The 16,945-nt window shown below is 45.1% G+C and overlaps 1 protein-coding gene across 1 annotated transcript; it reads left to right on the plus strand.

Annotated features, from left to right (window-relative positions):
* Positions 1-152: 152 nt before the first annotated feature.
* On the plus strand, positions 153-16,554 carry CMTM3 (CKLF like MARVEL transmembrane domain containing 3). Its single transcript, XM_037409093.1, has 5 exons — positions 153-311; positions 9,614-9,769; positions 11,542-11,637; positions 12,871-12,988; positions 14,636-16,554. The coding sequence occupies exons 1-5, from the start codon at positions 201-203 to the stop codon at positions 14,662-14,664; spliced, it is 510 nt and encodes a 169-aa protein (XP_037264990.1). The 5' UTR covers positions 153-200; the 3' UTR covers positions 14,665-16,554.
* Positions 16,555-16,945: the final 391 nt, after the last annotated feature.

Raw genomic sequence — 16,945 nt, forward strand, 5'->3', positions numbered from 1 at the left:
GCCGCAGGGCCCGGGGGCAGCCCGCGGAGGACACCACCCCCCACCCCTACACTGGGGGATGCTGAAACTTTTTTTCACGTTTCCGCAGTGTCACGGCTTCCGCTTCCCTCCTTAAAAAAAAAAAAAAACACACCACCCCCCGCCCAGCCCAGCGCCGAGCCGCCCCCGGCCGCTCCCGCCAGCCCGCGGCCGCCGCAGCCATGGAGGAGCCCGAGGCCGGGGGGGCCGCGCCGGCGCCGGGGCTGCGCTCGCTCCTGCCGCCCCGGGAGTTCCTCTGCTCCCGCAAGGGGCAGCTGCTCCTCGCCGAGACGGTAAGGGTAGGGGCTGCTCCCGGGGCTCGGGGGGGTGGGGGTCTGGGGGGCCGGGGGCGCCGGCCGTGCCCCCCGTAAGGCTCCGGGCCCCCCGTGCGGGCGGGGGGCAGCCCGGGGCGGGGGAACAACTCCGCTCGGGCCGTGCGGCTGTCCCAGCACGGTGGGGGGAGCGGGGCCGCAGGGGCTGTCGGCTGCGTTCGGGCACAGCGCGCTGGGAAACCCACATAGCCCTTGGGTCAAGCTTGCGGTGCCCGGCGTGTGCCCCCCGGCAGGACCCCCCCCCCCCAGCCAGAGCTGCCTTCGGTGCACTGTAACCCACTCGCAGCGTGAGCCCGGACACCACCCGCCACCCACCCGACCCTGTTTTCTCTGTGGGCCACGGGCACGGCTGGACCCACTGTTTGTCCCTCGTACCTCAGGGAAGTCCTCACTCGTTCCTCTCCGATGCGTGGCATGGCGTAGGGCATCGCGATCTCAGCTTGCGAGGCAGCCAGCGCGCCCGCTGTGACAGCACCGAACAGTCACCCCTAGGACACGCTTCGTCAGGCCATGGATGCCCAGGTTCCAGGGTCAGGGCTGGCGGCAATCACAGGCCTCTGACTTTCAGTGTAACGTTTTACCTGTGAAGGCTCAAAGCCTGACCACTGACCCCCACCCCCCGGCACCGACCGCTTACCCATGGCTAGCGGGTGTTCCACAACCAGCGGTGAAATCGGCAGAAGTTGTTAGTGGAGTAAGATTAGACCTTCAGCATCATTTATACCAGAAACAATGAAATCTGAACACCTAAGTTCTCTTCTAATTTTAGCTGGAGTTTTGATAGCCGGTAGTCAAATCCCGGGAGAGCCCAAACTAGTAGCCAGGTACAGGGAGCGTTCAGATGTGTGTGTGGCTCGGGCTGTCCGCGGCGCTGGCTCGGGGAAGGGAACACGGACATTCAAGGACATTCAAGCAAGAGCCAGGGATGGCAGGGGCAGGAGGCAGCAATGTCACCAGGCTCCCTGACCAGCCCTTCTCTGCCCGCCCCGTGGCAGGCAGCACTGGGAACAGCCAGGAGGTGCGAGGCTTTGGGAGGAAAAACCGTTTGCTCAGGAGACGAGGACACGATGGGGAACACAGAGCTCAGGCGGGGTAGCAGCAGGCCACGGGCTGTATCAGCTCCACCGAAAACGCTGTAAAAATTCCAGGTACCCACCATTGCTCATACCCAGCTGTAGATTACAAACCCGCACATTCAAAAGGTATCAAAGCCCAACTAACTCTGCTCCTTTGGCGGATATTTTTGTTACGTACTGTAATGTTATACTGGAATTTCCTATACAAGCTTACAGCCAGTAAATTATGCTTTTCAGAAAGCCTGGCTTTTTAACATCTCTGAATGATGACATGTTTGAGGAATACTGTTTTGGTCATGGGATCAGACTCACCCTTTTGTTGTCGTAGAGAAGCACTGGTTATGCCTCCTTGGAGTAAATAAAAACCACTCTGTCTTGACAAAACAGGGATTTATCCTTTGTAAGGCCACTCAGGGCTTCCTGAGGGTTTGGCCGGCTGAAGGCAGCTCTAAAATCCTGTCTGAAGCTGCAGCGAAGCTTTCTGCGTGCTCCTTGCAGGCCAGCCCCTGTGCTTTAGGACGATGTTTCCTGGCAGAGGGGAGGCAGCAGTAGTTTCTCTCCAGTTGTCTCCAGCTTTGCCAGAAGCCCTTGAAGACAACACAGGCCCCATAATAAATCCAGTCTGTATACAGTTAGAGAAATGCAGTGCCACATAATTGTAAATGAGTCCAAGTTAAATCTATCATAGTTTAAATCTGTTTCATCTTTAGCTTTGTCTTGAACGTTTGATTTTTCCTCTTTGACACAGCACTGCTGTGGGGTGGGGTTGGGTTCAGCATAAACGTATGTAAATAATGTTCATGCGAGACAGGTTTTCAATAGTGTCTTTTGTTCAGAAACAAAATGGGGTTCTCATTATTGTTACCAGATCTCTCTGTCACGTTATTACTTAGCAGCTTGGCAAGTCACAAGAAGCGTGCCTTATTTCTCATGCATGTGCCAGCACCTCTGCAGGTAGATCAGACGTTCTCTGTTCAGCTGCAGGAAGTGCCAAGTCAGTTTTCTCAACATTTAGAAAGCAAACCACCATATACTAAAAAATACATCACAGCCAAAGCAAGGCAGCAACTTGCCGACATGTCTTGGCAGGGGCAGACGGTATAACCATAACTTCTCCTTTCTGGTCCATGACAGAAAGGGAACAGGGGCCGGCTTCAGCAGATTCCCTCAGCCAGTGGCCACGCTGCGTGTGCGCTTGGTGGGAGGAACTTCATTAAGAAGCCCTGGTTTGCCCAGCGGCTGGCAAATGGTCGTTTCAGCTGCCATAAGCTATAGCAGACCCACTTAGACTTTGTCAATTAAGACAACTGCCACACTCACAGCCACCTGTTCCCTTCCCTTGCACCGCTGGCCACGGCCGGGAGCCCGGGCACCCACATCACGACTCAGGGCCACCCAGGGGAGGGGGCGCAGGCAGCTGCACCGGCAGCGTGGGAACTCAGCGCGGCCGGCGAGGATTGCTGAGTTGAGATGGAAGGAAGCTGCTATAGCCACTTCTTAAAAATAACGTTTACACATGTTTTCACATGGAGCGAGTAAGGATCTTCACAATGTGAGGGTGTCATTTACATGTTGGCACATAAACTGCTCTGTGGGCTGGCAAGTCTGGGCACTCCGGCGCTGCCTCTACAACAGGTCAGGCTGGTGAAGCAGCTGATTACTGCTAGAAGCTTAATTACAATCGCAAATCGTATTCCGAAGAGGATGTTCCCCCCACCCCGTTCCTTTTCCTTTTGATCTTCCTGCCTTATTAATTTTTTACTCCACCTGGGGTAGCTACACAGCCACAAAGAAGCAGTAACATGAAGTACATGCATACGCTTTGCTGTCTCTTCTGATCCTATTTATTCTCACTGTCTTGCACTTTCTAATCACCATTCTTTATCTCCCAGGTTAATTCTTTTCTCTTTCTTTTTTCCTTTCTATTCTCTCCCCATAGCATTATTTCTTCCATATATCTTTAACAGTCTTGTTAAGGTACTCATTTTTCCTAAACACTTAAGTTACTGTCTTGAAGGTCAGCATCTCATCCATGCTCTTTTCCCCCCTTAAGAGATGCATTTTTCAGTTGCCTCCGTCCTGTGTTGGAACTATTTAACAGCCACTCCTGTATCTGCCACCAGAGCGTGTCCAGGTGAGATCCACAGTGACACATTCTGCTGCTCACCCCAGCTATTGCAGTCAAGCTTTTGTGTTTGTCCTGATGACTGCTTTAATTGGCACCCCCTTAGGCCCCTGAAGCCAGCATCAGTGGCAGAACATATTTTTTTCATAAAAATGTAGTATGAATACGTAAGGTGGTCCCGTATAAGGTGTGTCACTACAAAGTGACACAAAGGATGCAGAAATCATTGTGCCCGTTTGTCTCTGCTCCCATCTTCTGTCTTTTCAGTCTTCTCTGAACTGACCTTCATAACTGAAACTTGCAGCTGCTCTGTGCAAAGCCTCCTTCTTCGAAGACGACCCCCTGTGCCTTTCTCTGGGTCTGTAGCCAGGAGGAGACCCTTGCAACCAATTCTGGAGGAACCAAGAACTTCACCTCCGTGACAAGTACAACAGGGAAGCAAGTTGCTGAATAGCAGAGACCACTAAGCCATCCACTTCCTCTGGCTGCCATTAAACCGTAACAAAACACACTCTTGCCCACAGAGCACCCTGCTAGCCGCTTTTAAAACTGCTGAAGCAAACCTGTTCTTTCCCATGGAGGGGAAGCGAGGGGCAGGCACTCGACCCAGGTGGAGGGCGCTGGGGTGTGTGTCGGAGCATGCACTGATGTCAGCTGCTTCCCGGCATCCGCATCATTCCCAGTGGGCTGCAACGGGGCTGTTCTCCCTGCACAGAGGAGACAAACGCCTTCACGCTCTGCCATGACCTCAGCACTGCAGCAGCCTTCCCTCCCTTCAGGGGCACAGTGCTCTCTAACCATTGTATTGAATTATTTTTTATACCTTAAATTGCAAGCTGGTTATATGACAAAGTATAACTTCATAATGCCTGACCAGTTTAAGCAGCGCAGCAACACAATATTAAGTAATAATGACATGGGAGAAAATTACTTTTTGGAACAGAGTACCAAAGTTCCTTTAAAAAAGAAAAAGTAATATGTAATAGTTCTCTTCTATGTACATTCTCATTCCCACAGAAAAGGTGCTCAATGAAGGACCAGGCTGCTTTTCTGCCAGGGTTTTTTAAAATCTTACCACTGCCAGACCATGAAAGGATCCTGTTCCGTTCTTTGCTGCACTAGAGCTTGCTGCATCTGAATACTCCTCCACAGTGAAGCTGGCAGCAATCCCATTAACCTTTCCACAGCAGTGCAGGAACACCTCAGGCTCCCAGCTGCTACTGATGTAAGGATGCAATCCCAAGGGAAAAAGAAACCCCTTGTCTAAAGCTAAAACATCCTTGGGTTTTTTATTCCCAGAAGCAGCGGTGCTTTCTGAGTCTGAAAGTGCTAGAAATGAACTTGCAACTGCATTGAGCCCTCACCAACTTCCTCTCTAGCTGGTGTTTGGTTGGTGGTTGGTTTTTTTCTTTAGCACAGACACAGAGCTGTTACAGAAATCACAAGACCCCATTGCTTGACCTTTCTCTGAAATCACTTTTAAACACACAGCTTCAAGAAAAGACAGTGCAGAACAACTGTGATGTTCAGCGGATCATTTGACGGTCTCTAGAGGGCTCAGGGTAGAGTCTGAAGGTTGCTTTTGAGTTTGTCATTTTTAGAGCAACTTTCAGTTTGCCAGGGATTTCTCTCAAAGACATGAAGTCTGGAAAAGTCAGTCAGTAGGTGTTCGTTAATTCTGGGTACAGACTGGCACATCAGTGTATTTATTGTGTGAGAAGTAGATTTTTAAAATTACCAAATCTTTAGATGACATCAAATACTTCAGTTAGTGGCACTGCAATTAAATAGACAAGATAACAGGAAACCTATTCACTTTTATAATTCAGAAAAGAAATAATGGATAATATCCAGTATTGCTGATGAGTCTGTGCACTCCACCTGTCAGAGGGGGAAATGAACTCTAAACAAAAGAGAAACATCGTTGAAAGCTGACAGCTTTGTGGGCTCTTGTATTACACAGGGCTGTGCCCAAGTTACCAAGTAGATCTGGCATAAAAAACCACATCAGGGCTGCAACATGGCCACGGAGGAGACAAAAATAAGAAAGCCAAAAAACAAGCTGCAGCACCACAGCCATCACCTGACAGAGCATTCAGGCACCTCCTTCCTTTTGCTTCTCTTGCTTTAATGTGTACCTGCCTCCCCTTCCAGCCGTGCCTCAATGAAGGCTGTAGCATTTGGAAAAAAACAAAACCAAAAAAACTTTCAAACTCTTGTTCTCAAATTCTGGTCTGCTATTTTACAGTGTCTGTGTCACATAAAATTTTCCTTGGGCCTTTTCAGGCTCTGAATGCCTCCAAAACAAGGAACGATGCTTAACTGGAGAGCAATTGCACACTTCATGTCAGATTATTTCCCTTTTACTATTATCATCAATAATCCATTTGAAAGCAAAGGGGTTCCTGCAAATGAAGCGTGATTTTTTGTTTTAAGGCGGCCTTGACATGCACTTTCCCTGTACAATGGGATGCTGACAGGCAGGGTCAGGAGCAGAGAGCTGGCATGGGCTGGACACAGACGACCACTTAGAGTGGCAGTGACAGCCAAAGCACAGTTAGTGTTCGTCATTTGAGCAACTAACTGGCCTGGTAACTAATTTTGAAATGGACAGCTAGTGTTTCCCCAGGTTCCAGCTTCTCTGGATCAGACTGAGTTAGAAGGCTGAAGTGCTCAGACTGATCCTTTTGTCTCTTCAGCAACTTTACCTTGCACCAAAGCAGGAATCCCACCAGCATGTTGGAGCAGGAGCCCCTTGGCGCGCTCTTGCCACAAAACAAGTGTCCGTTTGCATCCCCAGCCACATCAGAGCAGGGTCTGATCAAGTTCTGAATCATGGACTCTACAGCTGTGTTTCGTCTGCTTCCACTATCATCATTTTGATTTCCTTATCAGGCACTCGGAAAGAGCGAAGGAAAATTGACAGATTCTGTGCAATCTTAGGGTCCAAAACTTTAAATTCTTTGATTCTTTTCTTAAAAGACTTCTCCCAAATCCTCATCCTCTTTTTTTTCCACCATTTTTTGACAACAAAACAGGGCACTGCACTGCATTTCAAACCATGTAGACCTGCCCAGGGCCGTCAGGGTGAGGGGAGCACAGTGGGAACCTTACGTTACACAAATTACCATCAGGCTGATCTTAAGAGAACAGAAAGGCTCTTTGTCTCACCCAACAGTTAACGCTTCCGACAGTACAACTTTTTCTCTGCATAAAGGCAGGCAGAGTGCAGGAATTACTGTATCAAACAGAATCAAGATCAAAGTGATCTCTACCATGCATCTTCAACTTACATATCTGAAATGTGCCTCTCTGCCTCCTCTCGCTGCTGTGGTATGATGTATTATTTAATACTGCATTTAATCCTTTCATGAGAGATCTAACAAGTTTAGTTCAGGTCTGATGTGCTGCTGTTGAAAGGGGGTTGGTCGGCAGGACCTATCCTGAATGCATCTCCCTGCTGCTGCTCGTCCCTGCACACTTCTCTGTCTCTCCATCTCCGCTATCGCACACTCCTGTAGCCAGGAAAAGGATTATTTTTTTTTTTTTTCAGCACCAGAAGAAAAAGACAAAGCATCCTAACTACATGGTGGTTTCTTTTTAAACCAAGAAAAGATGAAACCACGTCTACATTATGTTCCACAAATGCCAGCGAAGCAGATTCACAGAGCTGAAGTCCAGTCCTTTCTGGTTTTATTCCATAGGGGTGGAAAAGGAATAGGCAGTATGATAGGAAGAAGTCGTCCTCTCTCCTCTCAGTAATTTTCAAGTTCTGTTACATCCACTTCTCTTGAAATAGTACCTGGCACTTTTCATTCACAGAAATAAAATACCACATTAAGGATAAGATAGCAAATGAGTTCCTTCCACTATATCCAAACTCTAGACACTGCTGAGAAGCTATGTAAGCCATAAGCAACAAAAAAAAATAGGATAAACAACAACAAATAGGGTAAATATTATCAGGTAACAGGCCTTGATGCACAAGTGAACTCTGTATTTAACCGGATCAGTTTCTTACAACTCAGTGAAACAAGAACAATAAATAGATAGAAACATTTAAAGATAAATATAGTATCTTACTAAAAATATCACATCCTCTCAAACTTTACCACCCAGTCCTAATAGATCAAAACAATATACTCCATCCAGCTGTTGTCATCCAGGTCAAGAACTGACTGCTTTCCCCAAAACCTAAGCTTAGAATAAAGGCTTGTTAATTAATTAAAAAAATCATTTCAACAGGTTTGAACTGCTCTGTTGCCCCCTACACCTAAATGGGCTCTTCTGATACATGTATTTGTGGGTCGACTGACCCCTCATAGGAGTAATTGTTAATCAATAATTAACTGTAGGAGCCTTATCATTCAAGTATAATGATTTTTTTTTGATGTACAGGTGGTTCCCAGGAACACATGGTAGCAGCAAGCAAAGAAATTCATAGATCTGAAATGTAATGAGGTAAATTCATTGATCACAGTCCGCACATTATTTAGGCTTTTCAAGAAGCCACGTCTGCCTTCAGACATGCCAGCTGGGGGAAAAGAATACATACATCTGTTTCCAGTATTATATGAGGGAGTGTGGATAACTGGCTAGCTGAAAAGGGTCACATAGACATAGTCCCGCTGGCTGGACAAAAATGCACATCGCTCTCAGCTTATCTGAAGTAAAGCAAAAATACACTATCCCTGGCTGTTCTTGTTACACAGTAACAGGAAGATCGCGGTGGGAAAAGAATGTTGCAGGTGGGAACAGGTAACTACAGAAGAGAAACTAGGGGCGGGCTTGGTATTTAGGCAACTAACCAGTAATGAGCTTAACTTTTGTAATATGTATGAGCTAATTATAACAAGGCATAAAAGGTGACTGTAAGGCACAATAAACGAAGTCTGCTGATCACTCATATTGAGTGACTGTGTCTTCCCTCCGTTGCGACAAGGGAGAATGTCAGCATCCCCATTTCAAATTTAGAAGTTAAAAAACTTGTAATCTAATGCTCAAACAGTACCTACTGCTACACTGACCAAAAGCATCCCTGAGCATTGCTAAGGCACGGATTTGTCTTCAGGAGGGCAGAGTGAATAGAGCAGCTCAGGTATAAACTAGCTCATAACACTTGCACTTGCAGAAAATGTTTTATTCAGTATACTAGCAACGTTTTGTATTTTAAGCTAAATATGAACAAGCCAGCAACCAGTTACCACGCAAGGTTGCAGAGCAGTAGGGCTGGAGCCTCTTCTTACCAAGTTTCTCCATGGCCCCCTCACCTCCCGCTTCCACAAATACAGTAGCTGAAAGTCCAGAAGTGTAGCAAGCACTTCGGTACAGTCTGGTTTCTGTAAAAAAAGCATCTTTAGCCATTTTCCCACTGTGAAAATTCCTATTTAGAGCCATAAACGACATTCTAAAAGTATTTTAATTGAATGGGAAAACAAATGCCCTTTTTATTCTTTTGCAGAGTTAGGAAACATCATGGAGAGAAAACAAATCTATGGGAGTTAGCTATCCTATTACTCTCTAAAACAGCTGTCTACAGCGGAAAACTAGAACCAGAGACTTCCAGAAATCACAGAATAATTAGTTCTCAGTTCTTATCTATCCATCAGTAGCAGACTTTTTTTTTCCAACTCTAAGCAGATTATACATGCTAAGTTACTTTGGGCTATCTGAGCAATGATTTGGGTTTCAAATGAGAACTGTCACAGCCAAAAGCTTAGAGCTCTGTTTGCTTGGCAATGCCCCGCTCTGTTTGCAGAATTATGTTGTCAGAACTGTTTACAATCTAGAGCAAATTATTGACTGGAGAGGTGCAAATCCACCGAGCAGCCTGGAAAGTCGATTTCACACGCACTGAAAGAAACACCATTACTTTAGATTTATTCCGTGCTAAATGAGAAAATTCATTTGGCCCAAGGGGAAAAAAAAAAAGTTGGAAGCAAGATATACCATCACCAGCAGTGCTGACAGGAACACGCAGGGAGAATAACGCTTCAAAGCTGCTCAGCTGCCTGAGGCTCTGCTATTTCATGCGAATAACTAGAGTTTTCCTTTTACTCTAGGTGCTGTCATTTATCATTTTTATCTGCTATATTGCATCTCTAGCTGCCTCTTTCATGATGGCACCACTCCTAGAGTTTCTGCTGGCACTATTTCTTTTTTTTGCCTACGCCTCTAAACTTAATGAGAAGTTTAAAGGACTCTACTGGCCTTTGACGGTAAGTGAAATGCACAATAGAAAAACACAAATGTAATTGTAGAGTGTAACATGAGTAAAAGGCACTATACAGGAGGCTGGGCTGTTAACGACTTCACCTCCTTATCAGAAGCTTGTCCACATTGCCTCTCATTCAGAAGGTCCCAAAGCACTCTTTACACTATGCTATACCACATCCTATAGCTTTCTTGGTGCTGACACAAAGTGTGGTTTTATTAAAGCACAGAATTTATGCGCCATTCCAGGCAAACAGCTTAGAGCTGCATCTTCAGAAGCAAGCAACATCAGCCCAACTGAATCTGCCCACTGCTGGGAGCAACTTAATAAATATTGCCACCCTTACAAATGAGGAAGCTGAGGCACGCTATATAGTAATGCACACGCTATACTAAAATGTTTTCAAGTTCTCAGATAAATGCTGTTGAGGTCAGTCATACTCACACGCAAACAAACTGGCAGCTGCTTCTGTGAAGGGGGAAGGCCCTGCAGCTGCCCAGTGACACAGGGAAATCCCTGGCTGCTCCCGGGGGCCGGCAGGTTGGTGGCTGCACTGGTGACTGCGCACTGGCCACTGGATGTCTCTGTTGCTTCAAATATACATTGCCAAGGGAGCATTTGTCTAGCAGTACACACACTTCCAAAAAATGCTAGTGTCATCGATCTGCATTCTCTTTTGGTACTGTCTAGCAATAGTTCATCGTAGTGAGATTTGAATTGGAGGTCTCAATATATAAAAATAACATTAGCAAGGCCACTGGTGGATATAACAATAGCAGTGACTTTTGACAGTGTGCGTGGTTTTTGTCTGGTAATCTCACTTCCATTGTTTTCCTGTTTTCTACATGCATCTGATTACAGAACTAAAACAAAGCACCTGTATGTTTATTATTACCATAATATACTCCAGTCACAGAGACCAGACCTTGTCCAGACTTCAGAAGAGTCGAGTTTCTTGTAGGATTTGTGCTTTGAGACATTCTCTTACTCATCCATCTGTTCCGAAAAGGCAGAAGGTCTAATTGTGAACACAGATTGAGATACCATTATTCCAGCTTACGTGATTTACACATGCCCTGGGAATCGCAGCTTTATTTAATACGCAGTTCAGAGACACCGTTGCTCCAGCACATCACTGCTTGTATTACAGGGCACAGCCCCTGCCCTGCTGAGATACAGTCTCAACCACAGAAGCCCCTAATTTGATGACAGCAACAGGTACAATCACTTCAGGCTAGCTGTTGGAGTTACAAGTATAAATCATAGTTTTAAACACTAAAAGTGTTTGGTTCCTAAACGAGACAGGCAGGGCTACTTCTATACAGAAACAAGCATGTGCCTGTTCCCCATGGGAACTGATAGGATCCTCCAGAGCCTTTGGTACCACAGGAGCTCTGCTTAGGGATGAAACCTTTTAAAGCACTTCAACTGATTCTTCCATGAGAGCCCTTGCAGCGCTCCAAGTTAAAAGATAGCCCTTCTCAGCCTGAAAAAAGGTCTGCCTGACATAAGCACGTTAGAAGCAGGATTTATACAGACGTCTGTAAGAGCAGAGGTTTATACCAAGATTCCAGTCATCTCCCATCTAAAGATATTTCCCAGATGAGCAATTCATCCACTACAAAATACCAGGCTGTAGTCACACTCCAGAATCGGGCAAGTCCACTGACGCAACAACGAAGGGTTTTAGTGGTCATTTCTGAAGTAATTTTTAGAGGAGTTTGTATGTTGGAATTACATGACTAATCGGAGCCTGCAACATTGGTTATTTTACAGGATTTCCTGCGGTGCGTCACTGCTGCCATTATTTACTTTGCCATTTCAATTGCTGCTGTCTCAAAATACAACGACGGAGCATCTAAAGCAGCAGGAGTAAGTAGATGTGAGCTCTCCACTCCAGTATTTCAGTGGACTGTGTATGCACATACCTCAGAAACAGTTCAATCTTGACCCCATTGCAAGTAGCAGAAGTTTCTTCAATTAACTAAATTAGATTTAGATTTGCCTAAAGGAAGGGAAAAAATGGTCAGTTATGTAGAAAAATCGGGTGTTAATCAATTAATCGGGTTTTTTTCATCCTAACAGTGCTGCTCAGTGTTAACTGTACTACTTAAGGAAGGCGTACAGGGAAGATAAATTTCTCTGTTCCTGCAAAGAACATAAAGATCTTTGAATAAGAGAGAATAATAATAGAAATCAAACTTGTAACTACTAAGGACAGTCTATATTAAGTAATTTCAACCTCCTACCTCTACTGCTTAGTTTTACTTGGGTAAGTTGAAGCTACAGCAGTGTCATTGTACCCTCCAGTATACAGACTGCACAGGAGAGAGCCTTTGTCATCAGCATTTTGTGTTCAGAAATAAGATACAGCCTCTCCATCTGCAACTTGACTCGAAGCATCAATAATGTATGCAACATAAATAAAATCTGCATAGTAATTTAAAAAGATGGGGAAGAACAATACCCAGGAGTGTTAGCCGGCAACCCTTGCCAAACCATCCCAAGTCCAACACAATTTTGAAACAAAAGACCTTGTTTTAAATTCTGTCACTCCATCTAGACATGAAACAACACAACACAGTGTTTCCCCTAGCTTCTCAGAGTGAAAACCATCCTACTCTCGCCACACTGCTGCTGCCTTGACACTAAATAGGTAACTTCAGAAGCATTTTATCTCAATCTAGTTCATTCTGCAAGATTCTTGCAAACCAGTAAAAAAATCATTTCCAGAGAAACTGAGGCAATTTCTTGGTGGCACAGAGATGCAGGTTACGTTCTCCTGTAGCTCCCAGTCCAGGCCAACGCTGGTGCTCAGAACATACCCAGAGCCAGAGAGGGAGGCAACCTGGAGAGCTGCTACGGACACCTCTGGAGCTGCAGGGATCACCGCTCAGAAATGAGCTGTGGTATAGCTGATGCCAGTGGCTCACGACACAATTCCCTTCCCTGCCTTTTTAGAAAGCCACAGGTCAAAAAAAAAAAAAAAAAAAAATCAAGCCCAGGTTTTCTTCAGTAATTTTTCTTGCGTCAGTTAGGCTTATTTCAGTTTGCCATTGATGGACGTGACCTGTTATCAAGGACAGTACTATTTTGCCGTTTCAGGTGTTTGGGTTCATAGCCACAATAGTGTACGCCATTGATTTCTACATAACCTTCAATGACCTGGTTACTTTTCTCAAGCAAGGCAGTTCCGATTCCCCTGAAGGGCGCAAGTCAGAAGGTAGGTAAAATTCCCCGTGTGGGTTATACCAACGTGTAACAGGAGATTTTCTTCTCCATTTCGCCCTTCGCAGGGAAGCAAGAGCACTCACTAAGAACGGTTTCTGTTCTTGGGTACCTTGGTTTTGCATTCCTCAACTACGCTGCATTATGAAGCTGCTTAGTCTTAAGAAGTTGGAATTTTAGTGATTTATAAGGAGAACTAGCAAGCCAGGAATGTTAAGTTTCTCACAGTTTTGCGCCATCTAACTTTGAAAGGCCCCAGATCCAATTATAGAAACCACTGTGCAACACAGTTTTATCCTTTCGTCAAAATGTCTTACTTAAAAACAAACCTTTTTTTTTTTTAATAACAATTGAAATCCATTAGTCCACAGTCTTTTATGTCCAATAATGCTTTTCTCTTTAACTCTCTTTACCACGATTACCTGTTATCCAGGGTGAAGCTGTGACCATCTGTGGGTAAATGGCCTTTTTTCCAAAGGCCACACAGCATAAAATTAACAAGATCGCTATCAAATTTCTTACTAACATAGAAGGTACAGTCTACCTCAAATAAGACAGATCCACTCAGACAAAGATAAAAAGAGGGACCCGCTGTTGGGAGTTCAGACCCATTTCGAGCCAAGTCAGGACACAGGCAGCTATTTTGCAGCACCCCACGAGCCCAAACCAGGCATCGTGCCCCGGTGGCACTGCTCAGCACACCCACACAGATGAAAGAGACTGTTCCACACTTTAAAACAAAAAATCCAAGACCACCTGCCCCAAAACCAAAACCCCTCAAACCCAAAACCACCCCAGGATACGTACAGAATCCTAGAAGGTATATAGTAACACTAGAGCCTTTTCTAGGTGTTTTAGTACATTGTTAAATGTTTTGAAGGCTTTGGGCCAAAGAGACAAAAGAAGAATTCAAGGAATAGATCATAGGAAACAGACTGTAAGGACTGAGAACTGTTTATCCCTACTCAGAAGAAGATCAGGTGACAAGGGTACAAAATTAGGCTAAAGATTAGATCCGATTTCCCTGGAGATGGAGAGAGAAATATATAAACTTATCAATGCACAATCGTGCAGCTTTGTGCTGATGTGACGGTGCAAGAAGGGCTTTGCCCTGCAGCACCTTCCTCCAGCACCAGACTTACCTTCGCACTGCGGCTCTCAGCTGCTGAGCCCAGAAATCCCTTGCTTCCTTGAAAGCAGAGTCTCGAGCTTGGTGCCTCTGTAGGCCTGTTGGGATTTCTTAATATCTAAAAGCTTCTGGCTTTCAGACACGTTTAGCTGGCGGAGTGTAACCATGCCCGAGAGCAAGCAGCAACACCCTAGCACAGGAGGTATGCCTGCAGCAGACGTCCTCTGGGTGGCCACGCTAACAGTAACACCTCCACAAGCTCTCTCATCCCAGCTGTTACCTCTGTGGTGGGGGTCTGAGTCTCTCTCAGCAGCACTTCTCGAGTCCTTTGAAACACTATTTAAAGCTCTACCATGTTAACAAGAACTGTCATTTTACAAGCCTTTTCCTAAATATGTCACAGCCTTTGAAGCAGACACCTGCTGAAGAGCAACATCTCTTTCCTCGCAAAAGCTAAAACTGACGTGGACATTCCTACTTTTCATTTTCACTATTCCTTGTTTTACATTTCAGATGAGGACTCAGATTCTGACTCCGACTGAAGAACCCAACACCAACCAAGCACGAAGGGAAGATGATCAAGCACCTTCCTCTCTGCTGAATGCACTGCCAATTCAAATATCTCCTTTATTTCAGCCTTAGTAGCCTCTTTCCACCTCACTGTTTATGGAATCACCAAAGCACAGACAGGGCAGTGATGTGGAAAAGGAGACTATTCCCAATGCCATTAGATGCTTTTTCAGAGCTACAGATTTTACTTTAGTTCAACCTGCCCAAGGTCTGTATCCAAACACCACATCTCAATTCTCTGTTGCCCCTCCTCACTCAGCACTACAATGTACTGAGTAAACAGAACATAGTATTTTAAACATATAAGCAGAGCTTTTAATACGCTTTACTTAATTCCAACTCTGTAACACTTAGAGCTTTTATACTTCTTGCTGTGCCAAAGAAGAGAGGCTTGGAATGCCTCTATTTGTATTTTTCTTGATTAACTAATAGTATTTCTTTATCTGAATATTCCGCTATCTCAAGCACTGAAGGCATAGATTGGAGTTAACACGTTGGTTTCAATACATTTGTATCCACTGCCTATCTGTGGCAAGAAAAAGCAACAACTGGAAACGTGTAGCAAGAACAAACCTCAAAGTATAATCGTGCCGCAGGGTGGCTGGCTCATCAAACATTCGGTATCACTTTTGTAAGCTGTTTGGATGGGGTCACATCTCATCTTCTGCAATTTCAGCACTGATACGAGGTAGAACAGACGAGGCATTGTCTTACCAGCCCCCTTCCTACCATTTGCATGGAAGCCCTTGCACACACAGCTAAGGAAGGCTTGCCAAACACCATCCAACAGTATTTGCCTATCAAAGCCTCCAAGTGTTTTACGCACAAGATACCATGGTCTGATTTCATGCTGTTGCAAACACTGGTCCTCCCACGAGTTTACTGTTTGTAAACTTAAAACTGTAAAACTCAGGATACCTGGGCCCCAGGAGGGCAACACATCCTTCCCACTGTGAAAAGGTAAAAAACCAACCTCCAAACTGAAGAATGTCTGCAATTAATTTCATTTTTGAGACCTCCCCCTCTTTTTGTGTGTGCGCTTTTCTGTTTCAGTTTGAGGTTTGGGTTTTTTCCCCCTGGAAGGACATGATTTATCTTGTGATCGAGTATTCTGGTGGAAAAGCCGCCTGATTTTACAAGAAGGTGTTTTTGTGGGTAGCACAACCTACCTTGAAATAATTTGTGTCCACTTACAGACACATACTGCTTGGAAGAAACATGGCATGCTCCTTATATATGGCAGCAGATAGGTCTATTGCAAAGAAACCTGTATGCATTAAAGAAAAAATTAATATAGTACCAGAACAGGTGGCCTTAAAAAGTAATTAAAATGAGAGCAGATGGTGCTAACACAGTAAATGAAACACCAGGATAAAACCATAAAGGCAGATTTCCTTTGGGAATAAATGACCACTGGGGTTCCAGTTCCCTGCCGGCAGCTGGCTGCTGACAGGCACAACCACGGTACCGAACAGCGAGCAGGTGCTTGGGAAGGTGCTGGCTGGACTCAGAGCTGCCTAACGGGCAGCTCCTACCTCTCCTCTTTCCAGACCACCGACAGAATAAAGGCAAAACAAACGGTTGCTTCTAGATGTGACAAATCATCTTCGATTTTATGAAAAAAATCTATGCATCTCTTCCTGTATGAAATTCTACCTTCCTTTCTCTTCTGTTGTCATATTTTACTGGCACGCACTGTGACGTCAGGGGACCTGGGCTCATTTTTTATATTCAATGGGTTTGTACTTCTCTTATTTTTATTAAAAAAAAAAAAAAAAAAAAATGTACTGCATGTCACAGCTGGAAACTTGTACATGGTTAGTATTTAGAAACCATGCTGGATTAAACCTCTTTTAACAGAAGTGCTGGGCGTCTTTACTTATTTTAAGACCTGGTTTTACTGCCTTGCCTCTGACCAGCGAGAGAAACGGTGTTTCAAGCAACTCCATCAGGCAAGATGCAAGTGCTGGGAAGGCAGAGGACAGCACAGAGCCAGCACGGGAGACCAGTCACTCATGGTTGCACACCTTGCAAGGAGAAACTTCATCTTCAGTGTGTTAAGCATGAAAGAATTTAAGCAAGAATTATTTTTTGCATATTTAGTAGACATTGGAGATTCAGTGCTCTTACTTGGCAAGTAACAACATTGTAAACAACAATCCTCTTTTGGTTCACCCTTCACAGACACGTTACAACCTAAAACCTGCCAAGGTTTTCTAGTCATTTTTTTCATATTGGAACACTCCTAAAGTA

This window comes from Falco rusticolus, chromosome 15 (assembly GCF_015220075.1).
Source record: "Falco rusticolus isolate bFalRus1 chromosome 15, bFalRus1.pri, whole genome shotgun sequence".
In the NCBI taxonomy this organism is placed as follows: domain Eukaryota; kingdom Metazoa; phylum Chordata; class Aves; order Falconiformes; family Falconidae; genus Falco; species Falco rusticolus.